General features: G+C 47.5%; 1 protein-coding gene across 1 annotated transcript in view; it reads right to left on the bottom strand.

Moving 5' to 3' along the window:
* The window catches only part of KIF7 (kinesin family member 7), a 383648-nt gene that overhangs the window by 254277 nt on the left and 113558 nt on the right, over positions 1 to 15813 (bottom strand). The window contains exon 6 of the mRNA XM_069222691.1: positions 9305 to 9532. Within this exon, the coding sequence (XP_069078792.1) occupies positions 9305 to 9532 (228 nt within the window). The remainder of the gene's footprint in view (positions 1 to 9304; positions 9533 to 15813) is intronic.

The following is a 15813-nucleotide window of genomic DNA, read 5'->3' as shown; positions in this document are numbered from 1 at the left end:
AGTGATAGGACTAGGGTCGGGATGGACTGGACTAGGATGGGGTGGATTTGGCTAGGGTGTGGTGGATTGGGTTAGGGTGGGGTGGTTTTGAGTGGAGTGAATTTAAGAGGGGTTGACTAGATAGGAGTGGGGCGAAGGTGACTGGAGTGCATTGGATTGGAGTAGAGTGGATTTGATTGGACTGGAGCGGGGTAGACTGGAGTGGATTGGACTGGAGTGGATTGGATTGGATGGACTGGGGTGGGGTGGGGTAGACTAAACTGGGGTGGGGCAGATTACACTGGGGTCAAGACGGGTGAACTGGACTCGAGTAGGGTGGAGTGGACTGAAGTAGAACTGACTGGTTGGGGTGAACTGGAGTGGGGTGCATTGGAGTGAGGTGAACTGGACTGCAGTGGGGTGAATTGGACTAGAGTGGACTGGAGAGAGGAGGACTGGAGTGGGGTGGATTGGAATGGAGTGGGGTGGATTGGAATGGAGTAAGGTGGATTGGAATGGGGTAAGGTGGCTTGGGTGTGGTGTATTGGGGTCGGTGGACTGGATTTGTGTGGGTTGGATTAAGGTTGTTTGGAGTGGGGTGGATTGGACTCGAGTAGGATGGATTAAGGTGGACTGGACTGGAGTGGGTAGGTTATAAGGTGAATTGCACTGGAGAAGGACGGACTGGAGTGGTCTGGATTGGACTGGGGTAGAGTGGGTTGGATTGGGGTAGAGTGGGGTAGTCTGTGGTAGAGGCGGTGGAGTGGAGTAGATTGGAGTAGAGTGGGCTGGATTGGAGAGGGGTGGGGTGGACTGAAGTAGAGTGGGTAGGAATGGAGTAGAGTGGGGTGGATTGGAGTACAGTGGGATGGAGTGGTGTGTGTTGGACTGAAGTGGGATGGGTTGGATTGGAGTGGGGTGGATTTGACTGTGGTGAGGTGGACAGGAAAGCAATTTTAAGTACATGTGCTAGACACTTGTCAATACAAGTTCTTCAGATCCATGATCGCATCACTGAAAATAGGGATGTTTAGTATTAAACATCTCGTATTAATAAAAACTCACTGCTGCCAGTGCCAGATTTACCAATAAATGCACCCAGAGGTCACCTTAGAGGTGCTCCCGGAAAATGTACCGATTACCCGTGCGCTGGCTGACCAGTTCTAACTAGCCTGCCACCGCCAGACATATTTTTTACCCCCAGGGGTGACCGCTTTTGCTCTTGGGTGGACAGAAACAAAACACGCTCTGGCAGGGGTGTTAGCACACCCTTCTCAACAGGATGAACTGTGAATCTGCATTCCAAAGCCAGAGGCTTCAAAGAAGTCCACCACCCTTGATATGTAGATCTGGCTTCCCTCAAAGGAAAGGATGCCGACACCTTGTCCCAGGGACCATTTGGCACTGGAAAGGCAGGAAAATTAGTAGGCAGGAAGGTGTGTCCACCCCTCAGGTCAGTTCCACCCCTAAGGTACGCTGCCTGATGTGGACATCACATTTAGAAATCTTCCATCTTGGTGTTGGAAGGATTAGGAACTCTGGGACAGGGTTATGCCCACTTCCCAAAGGAAATGATCATATGGGTGTAGTGATCCCAAGGGTAAGTAGCCCACTGGCTACTACCCTACACTCCTCCAAACACCCTAAATTCAGTATTTAGTATTTAGAGGAGCCCCGGGCACCAGGAACTCAGATCCCTCTGTCCTGAAGAAGAAGGACACTCAGACACAAAAGCGAGAACTGAACACCGGTGACAGGCTCGGCCCCAACCCTGCCACAGCCTGTCTGTCAACTTTGACAACTGTGCCAAAATCACCTCGTCCTCCAGCTGCTGCAACTTCCACAAACCAGAGAAGACTGCCAGCTTTCACCCCAGCACCAGGGATCTCCAGAGGGGTAGTGAAGCTGCCCTCTGCATCCTTGCAGACATCCATGAACCTCTGAAGAGGACTCCGAACTGCCAAAACAGCCACCAGACAGCACCACTGCACCAAGCCTTCTGGCCCGTGTTGAAGTGGGCTAATGGTGCCAACTTAGTCCCCAGCCTCTCCAGGGATAAAGTACATGGTGGGTTTCCCCATTGCGACCTTCACTCTGACGCCTGCAGTCTCTTTGTGCAGGCCCCTCTCAACCCTGACTTCTCCGGGACGGCCACCCCATTGGTTCACTGCACCTCTGCACCCGATTGCCCCGGACCAAGGTGAAGAGGACCACTTGTGTCTCTGCATCACCCAGGCTTGTGTGACTTGAGCCCACTTGTTGGTTCCCCCGGACTGGTCCCCCAGTCGATGCGAATTCGACGTCCGACTTGGAGCGGTCCTGTATGAAAAGGGCTTACTCCTCCTGTCCTGGTTCCTCCTGAGCATGTTCCTCTCCTAAGAGGTCCGGGTGTCATCTGGTATCTTCTGGGCTATTTCCAGCTGATGTGCATGTCGATCCCCAAGGGTCTTCTTGGAGCAGAAAGAACTGAAGCGGCACAGTTGGCCTTGCGATGGTCTTGAGAGAGACAAAGGTTGCACACTAGGTGATGGTCAGTGTGAAGGAACTTGCTATGATAGGAGGACAGAATCAAAATGGAGTCTGTTCCATCAGGGAACCATTCCCTTCGATCCTGCAGCCACGTGGACGGTAGGCCCGAAGTGGGTGCTGGCACTTCGAAAGGCAGTTGATCAATGCCCTAACCGACGGAGCAGCGGGAGCGCTAAGATGGAAGAAGTGTGAACAATAACAATACTGTCAGAATGAAAGAGAAAAGACTGGGAATGAACCGGAGAGTCAAAGGACAGAGCTGAGGCACACACGTCTGAACCCGACGGCGGAGCAAAAACAATCTACAAAAAAGTAAATGCCTATGCGCAGTATCAGAGAGGAGTCGTCACTTGATCTTCTGACTCTGAACACTTCTTTGCAGAAAAACAACTTGCACCACTCCGGACCCAACACTAGTTGACAGGAGTATGCAGAGCATGTGTATCTACACTCACACGTCATCAAACAGAATCGTTATTGACCTTTGTCCAGCTCATGGTCACCCCTTTATTCTTCATATATGTCAACGGTAGGGAATTGATCTCCAACTGACCCTTAGCAAAAACAAAGAAAAAGTGCATAAATTAATAAGGCTAGAAGCCTGTTATCACCAAGGGGAGATCCGATAAAAAAAAAAAACAGGTACCCCTTCTCTTAGATTTGCCAAAAATAGGATAAAATCAATTAGACTGTGTAAGGAAATGCCTCCTTGGCATGGTTACCCCCTGACTTTTTGCCTTTGCTGATGCTATGTTTTGAATTGAAAGTGTGCTGAGGCCTGCTAACCAGGCCCCAGCACCAGTGTTCTTTCCCTAACCTGTACTTTTGATTCCACAATTGGCACACCCTGGCACCCAGATAAGTCCCTTGTAACTGGTACCTCTGGTACCAAGGGCCCTGATGCCAGGGAAGGTCTCTAAGGGCTGCAGCATGTATTATGCCACCCTAGAGACCCCTCTCTCAGCACAGACACACTGCTTACCAGCTTGTGTGTGCTAGTGAGAACAAAATGAGTAAGTCGACATGGCACTCCCCTCAGGGTGCCATGCCAGCCTTTCACTGCCTATGCAGTATAGGTAAGACACCCCTCTAGCAGGCCTTACAGCCCTAAGGCAGGGTGCACTATACCATAGGTGAGGGTACCAGTGCATGAGCACTGTGCCCCTACAGTGTCTAAGCAAAACCTTAGACATTGTAAGTGCAGGGTAGCCATAAGAGTATATGGTCTGGGAGTCTGTCAAACACGAACTCCACAGCACCATAATGGCTACACTGAAAACTGGGAAGTTTGGTATCAAACTTCTCAGCACAATAAATGCACACTGATGCCAGTGTACATTTTATTGTAAAATACACCACAGAGGGCACCTTAGAGGTGCCCCCTGAAACTTAACCGACTATCTGTGTAGGCTGACTGGTTCCAGCAGCCTGCCACACTAGAGACATGTTGCTGGCCCCATGGGGAGAGTGCCTTTGTCACTCTGAGGCCAGTAACAAAGCCTGCACTGGGTGGAGATGCTAACACCTCCCCCAGGCAGGAGCTGTAACACCTGGCGGTGAGCCTCAAAGGCTCACCCCTTTGTCACAGCCCAGCAGGGCACTCCAGCTTAGTGGAGTTGCCCGCCCCCTCCGGCCACAGCCCCCACTTTTGGCGGCAAGGCTGGAGGGAACAAAGAAAGCCACAAGGAGGAGTCACTGGCCAGTCAGGACAGCCCCTAAGGTGTCCTGAGCTGAGGTGACTCTAACTTTTAGAAATCCTCCATCTTGCAGATGGAGGATTCCCCCAATAGGATTAGGGATGTGACCCCCTCCCCTTGGGAGGAGGCACAAAGAGGGTGTACTCACCCTCAGGGCTAGTAGCCATTGGCTACTAACCCCCCAGACCTAAACACGCCCTTAAATTTAGTATTTAAGGGCTCTCCCTGAACCTAGAAACTAGATTCCTGCAACAACAAGAAGAAGGACTGCCTAGCTGAAAACCCCTGCAGAGGAAGACCAGAAGACAACAACTGCCTTGGCTCCAGAAACTCACCGGCCTGTCTCCTGCCTTCCAAAGAACTCTGCTCCAGCGACGCCTTCCAAAGGGACCAGCGACCTCTGCATCCTCTGAGGACTGCCCTGCTTCGACGACGACAAGAAACTCCCGAGGACAGCGGACCTGCTCCAAAAAGACTGCAACTTTATCCAAAGGAGCAGCTTTAAAGAACCCTGCAATCTCCCCGCAAGAAGCGTGAGACTTGCAACACTGCACCCGGCGACCCCGACTCGGCTGGTGGAGAACCAACACCTCAGGGACGACCCCCGGACTACTCTACGACTGTGAGTACCAAAACCTGTCCCCCCTGAGCCCCCACAGCGCCGCCTGCAGAGGGAATCCCGAGGCTTCCCCTGACCGCGACTCTCTGAAACCTAAGTCCCGACGCCTGGAAAAGACCCTGCACCCGCAGCCCCCAGGACCTGAAGGACCGGACTTTCACTGCAGAAGTGACCCCCAGGAGTCCCTCTCCCTTGCCCAAGTGGAGGTTTCCCCGAGGGAGCCCCCCCTTGCCTGCCTGCAGCGCTGAAGAGATCCCTTGATCTCTCATTGACTTCCATTGCGAACCCGACGCTTGTTCTAACACTGCACCCGGCCGCCCCCGCGCCGCTGAGGGTGAAATTTCTGTGTGGGCTTGTGTCCCCCCCGGTGCCCTACAAAACCCCCCTGGTCTGCCCTCCGAAGACGCGGGTACTTACCTGCTGGCAGACTGGAACCGGGGCACCCCCTTCTCTCCATTGAAGCCTATGCGTTTTGGGCACCACTTTGAACTCTGCACCTGACTGCACTGAGCTGCTGGTGTGGTAACTTTGGGGTTGCTCTGAACCCCCAACGGTGGGCTACCTTGGACCAAGAACTGAACCCTGTAAGTGTCTTACTTACCTGGTAAAACTAACAAAAACTTACCTCCCCCAGGAACTGTGAAAATTGCACTGTGTCCACTTTTAAAATAGCTATTTGTGAATAACTTGAAAAGTATACATGCAATTGAAATGATTCAAAGTTCCTAATGTACTTACCTGCAATACCTTTCAAACAAGATATTACATGTTAAATTTGAACCTGTGGTTCTTAAAATAAACTAAGAAAAGATATTTTTCTATAACAAAACCTATTGGCTGGATTTGTCTCTGAGTGTGTGTACCTCATTTATTGTCTATGTGTATGTACAACAAATGCTTAACACTACTCCTTGGATAAGCCTACTGCTCGACCACACTACCACAAAATAGAGCATTAGTATTATCTCTTTTTACCACTATTTTACCTCTAAGGGGAACCCTTGGACTCTGTGCATACTATTCCTTACTTTGAAATAGCACATACAGAGCCAACTTCCTACAGACTGTGACTCACCTTCCTGAAAAAAGTAGGGATGATGACTGGATCAGAGCTCAAGGAATTAAAAGCAAACATTAAATTATATTTCATGAGTATCAAATTAAGTTAATCGCTGAACGGAATATAGACAAAATGGGTTTCACATCATCGTCCACCAGCCCACAAGACTTATTTGAGGATAACTGTCAATGCTTTGTATTAATGTGCCCCAAGTAAACAGCACAAAGCTGCCCCTTATATTTCTTACACTACGTTCAATGTCCTCATTCACTGTTTTCGCCATTGCAACATTGCTTGGATCAAAAATATTGTGATAGAAATTTATCAATAACAAGTACTTTGTTAGGCAATGTAACAGGATGGTTGATAGTGTATGGAACACAAGCTCATCCATATAGCCTAACACGGAAACGTAAGGGAAATACGGCCTTGCCCATGAATCCCGGAAACGCAGGAGTAAAATAGATAGCAAAGCCAACAACAGACACTGTATCAAAGAACTGCATAGCGTTCAATAAAATGTTGCCAGTTTAAATTTGCCAACTTGTTTGTCAAGCCTACCACATTCTATCATGCTATCATTATGGATTTGCCTGTACCATTCTCAAAGCCATTCCCAAAAACATTTCTTTCACAAAAGGTAGATGTGATTACTAACCCAGATCAAACTCTTGGCCCATTGAGCTGCAAGCTTTGCCGCTCCGAAGAGCCCTTGTAATTGAAGCTCCCAATATTGCAACTACCCTAACAGGAAACCCCTCCTGTCTTGGTTGTGAAAGGTGTTACTCCTTTGAGACCCGATACACAGGAGAATTTTGATCAGCTATTAAATAAGGTGGTGCACTGGATTAACGACAGACTGGGGGGGCCCAGGGCTACTTCAGTCATTAACTTTGTTGGGAGAGTCTCATGGGTAGGCAGTACCCTGAAACCTGACGATAACAATTGCATCATCATTAACTTTAAGGACAAAGCAGTGACCAGAGACATTTTGACAAGGCTCAGTTTTACTGTGTTCACTTCCTCAACATATATAAACAACTTTGTCTGGGTGTAATGGCTTGATCTGAGTGTCAATCCAACTGGTCTAACTGCGAAATGGGCATGAACCTGATTGACACAGTCACAGAATGAGATGCATTAATGGGAACCAATGTCATTCTTCCAATTGGTCTGTAGAAAAAGCCCAGCGGGAGCACTTCGACTGTTGACGAAGTGAACACAGTAAAACTGAGCCTTGTCAAAATGTCTCTGGTCACTGCTTTGTCCTTAAAGTTAATGATGATGCAATTGTTATTGTCAGGTTTCAGGGTACTGCCTACCCATGAGACTCTCCCAACAAAGTTAATGACTGAAGTAGCCCTGGGCCCCCCCAGTCTGTCGTTAATCCAGTGCACCACCTTATTTAATAGCTGATCAAAATTCTCCTGTGTATCGGGTCTCAAAGGAGTAACACCTTTCACAACCAAGACAGGAGGGGTTTCCTGTTAGGGTAGTTGCAATATTGGGAGCTTCAATTACAAGGGCTCTTCGGAGCGGCAAAGCTTGCAGCTCAATGGGCCAAGAGTTTGATCGACTTGCTCAGGGACCCCTCCTTTCCCATCCAGTATAGCTTGGGGTCTGGACCCCTTTTCCACAGGTTTGCTCCTGTCCTCCCTTGCCTGGTCCGATAGCCCAGTGGGTGAGGTGGCCGACTCTCCTGGTGTGGGCAGGAGACTAGATGACACTGGGGCCGATTGAGAGCTTGCTAAACTGGCAGGAAGTGCCACTGTAGATCGGACCTCCGCAAAAGCGAGTTGCAAATTGGTTAATGCTTCCACAATTTTCTCAAGACTCGACAGAATCTGGCTAAGAGCACCCATCAAAAATGTGAAAACACACTTGCAGAGCTCCTCCATTAACTCAGATGCTTTATCCCCTACTTTCCCAATACTGTTCCTATTGAGGCCTAGGCTTTGCAGTACGGTCAAGGGTCCGAGACACTGTCTTTTATTTAGTCCCCCCCCCTCTTCCCCTCTTGGCTCTTCACTTTAGCCCCGTTAAGAAGTGTTTGGGCTTGAGTTTATGAGCCCTCAGAATGTCTAACAGTCTCTGCAGCTGGGGTACTACCAGAGCCAATTAAGGTGTTCAAAGCACCAAGTCTCATCTTGAGTGCTCAGATCAAGGCCCTCATCAGCCATGATTACCTCGGAGTCCGCAAGGTCGGAGAATCAGGTGGGGAGGACAAGGAAAGTTGCTGGTCAGCCTGTTCAAGTCTCTTTGCTGATCACCCCCACTGCCTGCTGCAAGAAGCCATCCAAGGTCTTGGACCGGAGGCACGCCAGGGGCATCCTGCAAGCATCCCGCGTTATGGGAGCAAACCTTAAGTAGCGCCCAAACGGTGCTGCTTACCCTCCCCTGCCTCCTGCTCCTGCTCCTGCTCCTCCTCCTCCTCCTCCTCAGTTCTGGGCACTCTGGGGCTTGTAGTCTGCTCCCGCCAAACACCTGCACAGTAGTCCTCGCAGGGCATGTCTCAAGCAGTCAAACTGGTAGCGCAAAAACATTGTGTTGATATAATTAATGGAAATTTACCCAAAAAAGTAGAAAAGAAATGTCATAATATCATTAAGAAGGACAGGTTACCAAACAATTCATGAAAGGTATGCATTCTTAAGACATTATTTTTACATAACTTGCTGATGATGGTAACTTCTGACTTTTGTTCTGACTTTATGAGACTGATGATGGGGTGGTGTCAGAGGACATATGGTGGCAAGACAGTGGACGTAGGCTGGACATTCCAAACTATTTTTTTCCAGTCCCTGCAATGCTAGTGTTTCCTCCGACCACATATCCATCAGTGTGGGGGAAGGCAGCAGTAGGAGGAGTTTGTGAATGCTTTCTTTTGCTTTTTGAGTAATTTTCAAATGGTTGCCATACTACGATACTGATTCAACCCTCAAATGCCTGAAATCTAACTGGCAACAGCAATGGTTTAAAGCCAATGAACTGTGAAGGCCCCTTCTTACAGTGCCTCGATTTGAGGCTTGAACTAGCAGGATCCTTGGGGAGAACTCTCCATCCTCCTGCTGATGATAATTTACCTGGGTGGCTGTACTGGTGGACTCCTGGGTGGTTTACAGGGCCTGTTCATTCAAAGGCTTAATGAATTATGAAGACTAACTTCTTGTTTCGAACCCCGATTTCATTAGGTACAGGAGGCTAGTGGACAAAAGGAAAAATGCCTGTGATGTGTTCTTGTTTCTCTGGGTATTTAGTTATTGTGAACTTTTTCAGATGTCCAAGCAAGATATTTCTCTGGTGTTTAACAAAACAGAAAGATAACACACAATGCTCCTGTAGTCCTGTGACATCATCAGAGCTCACTGTGCATGTCTCGGCCAAGGTAAGGCTCATATAAACCTGGAGTATAAAACATACCTTGCTGAAAAGGATTTTGCCATTTATACCAGGGAAATGGCTTCTGGGCTGTGCCACATTAAGACTTTTCTGTCGACAATACTCTAAGGGAGCTGTGAGAGGTCTTTGGCTAGGATTCACCAGGTAGACATTTTCTAGGAGAGCTGACACAGACAGATTCGATCTCATTAGTTCTAGGCTTTTTTGCAGCTCTGCAATTTTATCCTTCTGGTCTTGCAACTTGTCACTCTGAAAAAAAGAAAAAGAAAGCTGATGTTCCACTAGGCGTTTATTAAAGACCCACGCCACTTAATATACAGCATGCCCTTTGATTACAAATGTATCCCAGTTTACCCTTGGCATAAAACACAATTGACTGGTGGAAGATAAATTTCTATTTTAAATTTAGCACACAGAGGTTGTCAGTATAAGCTTCCAAGCAAGCTATTTTCATAATGGCACATTGTGCTGAAGTTAAGAAAACAGTTTACTCCACAATGTTTCATTCTGTAATTCACTTACAATAAGATTTAGCCAGACCTGGGACATTATATTATGGCTTGTATCTTTCACAGTTTATGGAGTTTGCATATCAAACAACGGAGTTGATAAAAATCTATGACAAAGTGAAGAGATGAGCATGAGGAATGTTGGAGTGAAAGAGGTTAAGGCAAGCCACACAAAGGTACAGGGCGTTTGTATGCATTCTGCTACTGGCGACAAATTGAATTTCTTTTTAACAATGATATTTTTATTACATTTTCTGGGTGCAGAATGTACCACCATATGTGGCACAACGTGGGCATGTAGGAAGCAAAGCGACAAAACAATTATTAATCTTTGACAACATTAAACTACATTGTGGCCTGGTCAGACCACAATCTAAAACATCAAACATCGCAAACGTGATGTGTCAACCATCATAAAGGAATCGTAAAATGGAAAAGGAAACAACTTCTCCTCCCTTTCCTCCCCCTGCGCCACTCAGGTTACACCCATCATTAAATTAAGCACTGGATTTGTGTTAAATAGAATTCAAAATTCCATCATTAGCCCTCACCCTCCAATTCATCTCTTCCCTTGGCAGTCCGAATCTGTCAATTTGCATTTCTTAATCTCAAGTACTGCTAGGGCTCCGCTTGGCCTTTTAACTTTCAGATGTTGACAAAGAGTGTGTCATTAAGTTTGTCGGTATCCATTACTTGTGCCAATGAATAAGTAAAGATGGATCTTGGTATTCCCATATCAAGAAATTTCACATTACGCTTTGGCATTCAAGTACTGATACACACTATTACTAAATATGGGGGGTGGGGAGGATACTGTGGTCCATACCCTAGGGGTCTGCAGGTAAAAGTAGCCGGTTGAGCATTTAAGAATCCCAAATCTGGACCTGTGTGAAATATGAGTAATGGTGAAATTAAGTTTTTTGTAGGATTGGTGAGCACGCCGATATAGACTCTATTCTCATGTGGTAAGAGTGTGGTCAATTCTGAAAGAGATATAGTTAGAAACAACATTTGTAACTCACAACAAGCTGCAACTATCCCTTCGCTGAGTTACTTTAGCAATCCTTTATAAAGCTGGTCTTCACCACTCTGGGATAAATATAGAACAAATGTTTTCTTTTAGCAAAATAAAAATAAAGCAGACCCACTGAGGGTGGGCTGATACATGTCATGCATCTGTAAGGCTAGCAGCCATTTTGAACACAAGCTACTTTCTAGGCTATGTACCCTATTTGTATCTTCCTTTTAATGCACTAATAGTTCAGATTAGGTTATTCTCCAAACTGTAACATCACTGCTAAAGAGGGTAAAATGAAATAGAGGATTTAAAGCATAAATGCTGACTTTTCATTGTTGACAATGTGTTTAACTACTGGGTACAGACAGCTATAACTCTCTATGTTGACCTCTAATGGGATCCGAAAAGAGCGCTGGCATATCAGGGCTAGATACACTGTGCCTTTGACCTTACATGATTATGATGGCATTAATGTGGCTAGTTAATACAGTTCCTAAAGTCATTTCCTACTTTCCAATTTCATACCCATTCCAATTTCACACCCATGGAATACTGGCACTGCCCTGTTCTTACTGTGTGTATTACAGGCATATATTTCTTTGGAGTTCACATGACATCAATACAATGCAAGCTAGCTATGTTGCCTTTGCCAATGCATGCTTCTTGAAGTAGTTTAAGAGTTAAAATGTTGATTCTTGCTGTGAGATGTAAAGGTTAGATATGTTAAAAAAGCCTTTTGGAACAGTGCAGTTTAACAAACTCCATGGTCATTTTCAATGCATCAAGTTCTATTTGTCAAGCCTGAAGCGTATAAAACTTCACAATTAAAAGGTGAAATGAGTTCAAATCCTGTCCCGAGACAGACCTTTTATTTAAATGCAGGATGGAGAACAGTAAAAGATACAGAGGAATATCCAAAGAGCTATCCCTCTTAAAGTTGTTTTAGGTAGTGTACTACAAGTATGCTGTGATGTAATTTTATTTAACTTTTCCCTTATGAAATAAAACCGTTTGAAATACCAATGTTCTCAATCTCTGCCCTGGTCTGGATTTAAATATGTAAACCTACATCATGCTTACAGAGAAAGACGGAAAGAGGATGGAGGCGTGTGATGGAAAGAAATAGAGAGTCTTCGTATGGCCCAATATGTCACATTCATTTAAAATAAGCCTTACTGTAAAACCTTTTGGAACAGAGCACCGCATTAATGGGGCCATAGTAAATCACCACCAGTTAAAAGCCACTGGGAAGGGAAAGCTATATTAATTTGCTATGAAAGAAATCCATTATTCTGCAGAAAAACCTACTGTCAGATTTTGCTGTCACTGAGTTCGCTGGTGTCTGAAACTAAGCACCACCACAACTCTACAAATGTACATCTGCACAAATCCATCTCACCAAAAGAACAGCTCCTCAACACTACCACAATTGTGATGTCATAAGATAAACATTGTAGGAAGTTGGCTCTGTATGTGCTATTTCAAAGTAAGGAATAGCATGCACAGAGTCCAAGGGTTCCCCTTAGAGGTAAAATAGTGGTAAAAAGAGATAATACTAATGCTCTATTTTGTGGTAGTGTGGTCGAGCAGGAGGCTTATCCAAGGAGTAGTGTTAAGCATTTGTTGTACATACACATAGACAATAAATGAGGTACACACACTCAGAGACAAATCCAGCCAATAGGTTTTGTTATAGAAAAATATATTTTCTTAGTTTATTTTAAGAACCACAGGTTCAAATTTAACATGTAATATCTTGTTTGAAAGGTATTGCAGGTAAGTACATTAGGAACTTTGAATCATTTCAATTGCATGTATACTTTTCAAGTTATTGACAAATAGCTACTTTAAAAGTGGACACACTGCAATTTTCACAGTTCCTGGGGGAGGTAAGTTTTTGTTAGTTTTACCAGGTAAGTAAGACACTTACAGGGTTCAGTTCTTGGTCCAAGGTAGCCCACCGTTGGGGGTTCAGAGCAACCCCAAAGTCACCACACCAGCAGCTCAGGGCCGGTCAGGTGCAGAGTTCAAAGTGGTGCCCAAAACGCATAGGCTAGAATGGAGAGAAGGGGGTGCCCCGGTTCCGGTCTGCTTGCAGGTAAGTACCCGCGTCTTCGGAGGGCAGACCAGGGGGGTTTTGTAGGGCACCGGGGGGGACACAAGCCCACACAGAAATTTCACCCTCAGCAGCGCGGGGGCGGCCGGGTGCAGTGTAGAAACAAGCGTCGGGTTCGCAATGTTAGTCTATGAGAGATCAACGGATCTCTTCAGCGCTGCAGGCAGGCAAGGGGGGGGCTTCCTCGGGGAAACCTCCACTTGGGCAGGAGAGAGGGACTCCTGGGGGTCACTTCTCCAGTGAAAGTCCGGTCCTTCAGGTCCTGGGGGCTGCGGGTGCAGGGTCTTTTCCAGGCGTCGGGACTTAGGTTTCAGAGAGTCGCGGTCAGGGGAAGCCTCGGGATTCCCTCTGCAGGCGGCGCTGTGGGGGCTCAGGGTGGACAGGTTTTGGTACTCACAGTCGGAGAGTAGTCCGGGGGTCCTCCCTGAGGCGTTGGTTCTCCACCAGCCGAGTCGGGGTCGCCGGGTGCAGTGTTGCAAGTCTCACGCTTCTTGCGGGGAGATTGCAGGGTCTTTAAAGCTGCTCCTCGAAACAAAGTTGCAGTCTTTTTGGAGCAGGTCCGCTGTCCTCGGGAGTTTCTTGTCTTTTTCGAAGCAGGGCAGTCCTCAGAGGATTCAGAGGTCGCTGGTCCATTGGAAGGCGTCGCTGGAGCAGAGTTCTTTGGAAGGCAGGAGACAGGCCGGTGAGTTTCTGGAGCCAAGGCAGTTGTCGTCTTCTGGTCTTCCTCTGCAGGGGTTTTCAGCTAGGCAGTCCTTCTTCTTGTAGTTTGCAGGAATCTAATTTTCTAGGGTTCAGGGTAGCCCTTAAATACTAAATTTAAGGGCGTGTTTAGGTCTGGGGGGTTAGTAGCCAATGGCTACTAGCCCTGAGGGTGGGTACACCCTCTTTGTGTCTCCTCCCAAGGGGAGGGGGTCACAATCCTAACCCTATTGGGGGAATCCTCCATCTGCAAGATGGAGGATTTCTAAAAGTTAGAGTCACCTCAGCTCAGGACACCTTAGGGGCTGTCCTGACTGGCCAGTGACTCCTCCTTGTTATTCTCATTATTTTCTCCGGCCTTGCCGCCAAAAGTGGGGGCCGGGCCGGAGGGGGCGGGCAACTCCACTAGCTGGAGTGTCCTGCGGTGCTGTGACAAAGGGGTGAGCCTTTGAGGCTCACCGCCAGGTGTTACAGCTCCTGCCTGGGGGAGGTGTTAGCATCTCCACCCAGTGCAGGCTTTGTTACTGGCCTCAGAGTGACAAAGGCACTCTCCCCATGGGGCCAGCAACATGTCTCTAGTGTGGCAGGCTGCTGGAACTAGTCAGCCTACACAGATAGTCGGTTAAGTTTCAGGGGGCACCTCTAAGGTGCCCTCTGGGGTGTATTTTGCAATAAAATGTACACTGGCATCAGTGTGCATTTATTGTGCTGAGAAGTTTGATACCAAACTTCCCAGTTTTCAGTGTAGCCATTATGGTGCTGTGGAGTTCGTGTTTGACAGACTCCCAGACCATATACGCTTATGGCTACCCTGCACTTACAATGTCTAAGGTTTTGTTTAGACACTGTAGGGGTACCATGCTCATGCACTGGTACCCTCACCTATGGTATAGTGCACCCTGCCTTAGGGCTGTAAGGCCTGCTAGAGGGGTGTCTTACCTATACTGCATAGGCGGTGAGAGGCTGGCATGGCACCCTGAGGGGAGTGCCATGTCGACTTACTCGTTTTGTCCTCACTAGCACACACAAGCCGGCAAGCAGTGTGTCTGTGCTGAGTGAGAGGTCTCCAGGGTGGCATAAGACATGCTGCAGCCCTTAGAGACCTTCCTTGGCATCAGGGCCCTTGGTACTAGAAGTACCAGTTACAAGGGACTTATCTGGATGCCAGGGTCTGCCAATTGTGGATACAAAAGTACAGGTTAGGGAAAGAACACTGGTGCTGGGGCCTGGTTAGCAGGCCTCAGCACACTTTCAATTGTAAACATAGCATCAGCAAAGGCAAAAAGTCAGGGGGCAACCATGCCAAGGAGGCATTTCCTTACACAACCCCCCCCCCAAACGAAAGAGGATGAGACTAACCTTTCCCAAGAGAGTCTTCATTTTCTAAGTGGAAGAACCTGGAAAGGCCATCTGCATTGGCATGGGCAGTCCCAGGTCTGTGTTCCACTATAAAGTCCATTCCCTGTAGGGAGATGGACCACCTCAACAGTTTAGGATTTTCACCTTTCATTTGCATCAGCCATTTGAGAGGTCTGTGGTCAGTTTGAACTAGGAAGTGAGTCCCAAAGAGGTATGGTCTCAGCTTCTTCAGGGACCAAACCACAGCAAAGGCCTCCCTCTCAATGGCACTCCAACGCTGCTCCCTGGGGAGTAACCTCCTGCTAATGAAAGCAACAGGCTGGTCAAGGCCATCATCATTTGTTTGGGACAAAACTGCCCCTATCCCATGTTCAGAGGCATCTGTCTGCACAATGAACTGCTTAGAATAATCTGGAGCTTTTAGAACTGGTGCTGAGCACATTGCTTGTTTCAGGGTGTCAAAGGCCTGTTGGCATTCCACAGTCCAGTTCACTTTCTTGGGCATTTTCTTGGAGGTGAGTTCAGTGAGGGCTGTCACAATGGATCCATATCCCTTCACAAACCTCCTGTAATACCCAGTCAAGCCAAGGAATGCCCTGACTTGAGTCTGGGTTTTTGGAGCTACCCAGTCCAGAATAGTCTGGATCTTGGGTTGGAGTGGCTGAACTTGGCCTCCACCTACAAGGTGTCCCAAGTAAACCACAGTTCCCTGCCCTATCTGGCATTTGGATGCCTTGATAGAGAGGCCTGCAGATTGCAGAGCCTTCAAAACCTTCTTCAGGTGGACCAGGTGATCCTGCCAGGTGGAGCTAAAGACAGCAATATCATC

This window comes from Pleurodeles waltl, chromosome 3_1, assembly GCF_031143425.1.
Source record: "Pleurodeles waltl isolate 20211129_DDA chromosome 3_1, aPleWal1.hap1.20221129, whole genome shotgun sequence".
Classification (NCBI taxonomy): domain Eukaryota; kingdom Metazoa; phylum Chordata; class Amphibia; order Caudata; family Salamandridae; genus Pleurodeles; species Pleurodeles waltl.
The sequence above is the reverse complement of the archived record's forward strand: the minus strand, read 5'-3'. Positions and strand labels throughout refer to the sequence as shown.